General features: G+C 42.5%; 1 protein-coding gene across 1 annotated transcript; it reads right to left on the bottom strand.

Moving 5' to 3' along the window:
- Positions 1-1,672: 1,672 nt before the first annotated feature.
- On the bottom strand, positions 1,673-2,965 carry LOC149752958 (ethylene-responsive transcription factor ERF071-like). The gene is made up of 2 exons (XM_089924745.1): positions 2,694-2,965; positions 1,673-2,597 (listed from the first exon to the last, which is right to left on the bottom strand). The coding sequence occupies exons 1-2, from the start codon at positions 2,842-2,844 to the stop codon at positions 1,999-2,001; spliced, it is 750 nt and encodes a 249-aa protein (XP_089780871.1). The 5' UTR covers positions 2,845-2,965; the 3' UTR covers positions 1,673-1,998.
- Between the last annotated feature and the right edge of the window lie 2,445 nt (positions 2,966-5,410).

The raw sequence follows: 5,410 nt of genomic DNA, 5'->3' as shown, positions 1-5,410 counted from the left end.
TCATATTTTCTTAGGACAAAAAGTGCTTTGATATGATCATCACATCAGAACAAAACTATCTCCATATTGTGTTTGGTTTTTAGATAACTAACAAAGGGATGGCTAAAATTAAGCACCAGTATCCACCAATTTACCAATTAATTATGAAGCCAAAAAAAGGGTTATTTGGCTATTGCTCAATTAACCACACTTTTTTGCTAAGATGGTAAAATATTGTTTGCTTGAAAAAAATTATGGATAGTGTCACCTTTTGAATTATATAGAAAAAATGTAGCAACAGAGAAATATAATAGGCAATAGCTCTCTTTTTTTCTTTCCTTTTTTTTCAAGAAGACTTCTTAAAAATCCATTCCATGCCTCGGGTGTTCTTCTCAGCAGCAGGCAATAGCTATTTCTGGGATTTTGTTATTGTTATTATCAGGCTCTTCTTCTTCTTCCTCCTATCTCTCCAAGTTTGGTTGAAATATCATGGGATAGGTCAGTTAATCCACGGAATAACGTCTATTTACCTCGAGACAATTTATGGTCGCATTGTAAGCTCTCTGTCCCCAGCCATGTTGAAAAGATATTTAGGGACTAAAGTTGGACAATTTGTGACTTGGGACATTTCTGAGCAATTTCTCCATCATATATGGGCTTTATCTATTTACTTATTTATTTTCTAGCATCCATTCCGGTATGAGCACCATTTTGTGTCAATGTTGAAGCTCATACAACTCACGCCGGACTAACCAAGTCATTGCCCATCTAGCATCCAATATGGTCGCAGCATCAAGAACCAATCTTTTAATCCACTGTAACATGATCCAATGACTCCATCGGTCCATCCATTTGGTTAAGGGATCGACGAGTTTGTCATAAGAGGTTCTCTCAACAGTTGGAAGGGCATGGAAGAAGTTCAGATGATTCATAGAACAAATTCTAAAAGAAATAGCCGTTAAACCATCAAAAGTAAAGGTTGCTTATGTTATTACGGTATAGCACAAATTGCAAGTAAAGAACATATGTACGGTGGCTACAGCAACTACCATCCAGATAATTTTGAGCACAGTTAGCAACAACCCTGCTTGCTTCAGCTTAAACTCAACCTTTTCCAGCTTCAGATTAACATGAATGGAATCGAATTCGTTCATGGAAGCAACTACCCCTTCCTCTCCCCTTAGCAGGTGTTCAACCTGGTCGATGAACCCCTCCATGAAACGAAGCCAAGGTGGAGCCCCATAAGCACCATTGTCACTGGCTCTCGGCGAGGAGTCATCAAGTGATCGGCACAGCCTCGAAATAACTGGTACAAATCACTCAGCACCAAATAAATTGATGCTGGCTGCCCACCAGTTTATTCTTTCCGTACGAGAAAAGGCAGTTCAAAGAAAATTGGTAGAAACTGGAAAACTAACTTAATGAGGTAGCACCATCAAATTGGAGAATGCAAGGGCTAGGTTGCCCGGACTATTTCATCCAACTATTTCGTACGCGGATAAGTCAGGTTGCCCGGTCAAATATCGTAAAGCTTTCCTACCTCCTAATCCGTTTCGCTCATGTAATCACCATTATGAAAAGCAAAGTGCTCTCTTAATTGCAGATTTTTCTTTAGCATGATCTAAGGATCGATGAGTTTTGAAGCTACTCCTTCCCCCACTTTCCCTTCAACCAAATATGAACAGGGCCCATATGAAGCTATAATAACATGTCTCACAAAGCTCGGCAAAATGTACATGAACTTCTCGAATTACAAAACAAGCTTCAATGAAACAGAGCATGAGCTGAACCACTTCCTGCAACAAAGCAGGTCGCATTCCCTATGCCGGAAAATTAAATCTCACAAAGCAAATATTCATAGTCTTTAACAACAGATCATCAGCAAATTAGCATAGAACAAGACCATCCGTCCGGTTTCTTGGACCAAAGCAAGACGAGCAGTAAAAATTAAATAAATATATACAAGTAGAAGCTGTTAGACTTGAGAAGCGGAGAGGCAGAGAAAGAAGGCATGCGAAATTAAAGGGCAAGAGAGTCATCAAAATTCCACAGCATCCCCATACTCGAAGGCACGGCCGCTTGCTGATTACAGGCAGTTGTCCCCGCCTCCGGCAGCGCCGCCGCCACCGCCGCCACCTCCGGCTGCGCCACCGCTCCGCCCTCCATGTACGGGATCTCGAAGAAGTTCATGTACGTCTCGTACGCCATCAGCTCCTCCGACAGCCTCTTCACCTCTCCGACGGCATCGCCGCCGTTGGCAACCGCCGGAGCCGGGGAAGGCTCCGCCGTTTCCAATTTCGGAGCAACGGATGGATGGCCCTGGTAGACGGAGGGGGGGAAAGAGGGGATGGGGCCGCGTGGGTAGTGGCGTGATGGATGGGATTGGGATTTCGGGGGCTCGAGAAGGGGGTCTTCGTTGGGGAAGTTGACCTTAGCCTTCTTGCCACGGATGCGGCGAGCCTCGCGGTCGTAGGCGCGGGCTGCATCCTCGGCGGTATTGAAGGTGCCGAGCCACACGCGCACGCCCTTCATGGGGTCCCGGATCTCGGCCGCCCACTTCCCCCACGGCCGCTGCCGTATCCCTCTGTAAAGATTCTTCCTTTCCCTCTTCCTCTTCGCTGCATGCAACAAATTCTTCTTTATTTTCCAAGAGAAAAAAACAAAACAAACCAAACTAAGGAGATCGCGACGGGAATAGAAGCGAAGAAGAATACGTTTCTCGGAGGGAGCAGAGACGGGCTCGGGCGTGTTGGGGAAGAAAGAGTCGGAGGCGTCGGGCCAGAGGTCGGAGGCGGAGAGGAGGCGGTTGGAGCCGCTGCTCTTCCGGGGAGGTATGAAGTCGGAGATGATGGCGCCACCGCACATGGCTGGACTGATGCGAGCTTTCTACGAGGAGAGGTAAGGTATAAGAGGAAAGAAGGGGATGGGTTTATGGGCGCTATGGGGAGGAAGGAGGAATGGCGGTGATGGGGTGTTTGAGGCGGCGAGGGTGGCTTATATAGAGGAATTGCGATTTGCTTTCTTTTTTTTCGGATTGCGTTGCGTCACACTGGTCTCGCTTGCCCGGAAGATGCGCGTGGGCCAGAGGAGCCAGCAATCCGGCTTTTCCACACGCGGTCTGGGCGCAACGACCACTAGTTCTTGTCATAATTACGATGTTATGCGTACGATAGCGCCTGTTAGAATGCGGGCGGATATGTCGTGATGTTTTTTTTTTTTTTTTTTTGGTTCTTTCCTTCGGAAATGGGTCTTATCATGTTAGATGGATGCATCTCCTTCCCGTAATTTGTAATCTGTCATGACTCGATGTAGGCTGTAGAGGTCTCGAGACGGACTATACTATTGTTCGATTACATTGAATTACGAATTATCGTCAATGTTCGTGTTATCTGCGTTGTAACTTGTGAGTAATCCGCATTTGAAAAATATTTTTACGTCAACTTAAGGGCTTGAATTTAAAAGTAAAAATAGACTAAATAATATCTATTTAGATCTATTTTTTATACGAATCTATTCGAATATAAATAAAAATTTGAGCATTCGGTTATTATTTTTTGTATCCGACTAATATCCATATTCATCAACCAAAACAAATATGAATATATTAATATTTAATCCACTTTCAATCCCATTTGCATTGCATTAGTGTGGTGCATATCACGCCCAACCCATTTCTTTGCTAATTATATATGGACTATTAATATATTTACTTGTGAACTATAGATTTTTCTTTTGAAAAGGCTATTTAAATCAACATATTCCCTAACTTTCAAGAAAGATTAAGATTTTGTTTTTTCTCACAACTAACTACTCATGGACACAAATAAAGCTCCCTTAGATTAATCTTAAGTATGAATTATTATAATTTTCTTCACCATTACACAAAGCATCATGTCGAGCTACATTTATCTCCTTCACAAGTAGGATCAAGGCTACCGATAAATTGGATTACTTGGACTTCCGATGGTACTTGTAAGTGTTATAATCTGGTTACTGAAGTAAAAAATTATATATATGAAGGATTAGGATTAAGTGGTAATCCAATAAAAATCAGCAGTACAATGCTGTCTGAGGTTAATACGGGATTTGTAGTGCAGAGAATGGATGGGCAAAGTAGGAAATACGAGACATAGCGTGGGCAATTGCACCGGGCAGTTCAAAAATGAGGGCGTGGGCTTCCACCAGCCATCACCAAGCTGGAAGCAACGAACGACTTTTGAGTCGGCTGTCCGTTCGGCGCGACGGTGCGGTCCAATTTTGTCGTCTTCTTGCGTCGACGGAGAAACTAAGATCCGTAGAAAGCCACGTAGAGTTCCAACTTCCTCTTATCATGCACTAGGGTTCACCACATGCTAGCCGCGTTACCTAATCCCGGCCGGTCAGCTCGAGAAAGCCGCATGTCTCGCGCGAAAAAAGAATTTTAAAGCTCGAGACCGAGGGTGCACATGGTTTTTTGGCCCGCGGATTTTAAATGAGAAAAGGACAAACGTTCTGGAAGCGCTTCGCTTGCGTGAGCCACCGGAATCGGAATATATATATATATTTTTATATAAACAAGAACAGAACGAAAGCATATATTTTTAAATGAGAAAAGTGGTAGTCTGATGGTACGAAAATGATAATTCTATTCGAATTTTTCGGATTCGAAATGTGTAGATATAGATTAAATTAAGAACTAAATGTCCCACGTCCGAACGGCTTCCTGGTGGATACGCTTTCCTTCTATCTATACCAAGATAGTATTGAGATAACGTACCTACACATGAGACGGTAATCTCACGGATCGGAAAAGGCACGCGAAAACTTACGACCTATATCAAATATTTTCTGGTAGAATAAAGGCCCAGTAGTGAGGCTGCTACGCAGGTGGGCTGGTCCCTTCCCCTCCTCTACTATTTTTTCAAAAAAAAAAAACGGTGCATAGATGTATGACACGTATCCTATATTTTAATCCAAGTGGATGTCTCCCCCTTTAATCCATCGCCTCAATCCAATCATCTCTTTTTTTTTCCTCTATTTTTTGATTCAACAAAAAATTTCATCTCGCTTTGTTTTTTTTCTGAAAAACGGATAACACCACTTCAAGGGTAGAAAGACAACGTCGCCCTCGGTGTGAAGACTTGCTAGAGAGAAAATTGTTAATCAAATGTTTGGACGAGCATGATATTTTTACTTTTGATTTTTATACATGACGATGCACACGATAGAGTGTTGGAAGTTTAAGGAGTAGACTTAGGAATTTTTAGTATTTGCAATTCTGGCTTGGAATGGGTAAATGATAAAATAATTTGATTAGTCAGCTTGTTGAAGATTTACAGGAATGTGAATTTTTGAGGAGAAGATATGTAGTATTTGTTGACTCATGGAAATATTGTTTATGTGGAACTTTTTTGATGTATATGATTTGGAATTTGGATGATGGTTCGCGTGT

This window comes from Phoenix dactylifera, chromosome 8, assembly GCF_051530095.1.
Source record: "Phoenix dactylifera cultivar Ajwa chromosome 8, Ajwa_hap1_PhDact_Kaust_v1.1, whole genome shotgun sequence".
NCBI lineage: Eukaryota > Viridiplantae > Streptophyta > Magnoliopsida > Arecales > Arecaceae > Phoenix > Phoenix dactylifera.
Note: the sequence above shows the minus strand (reverse complement) of the source record. Positions and strands in the feature narration are given on the sequence as shown.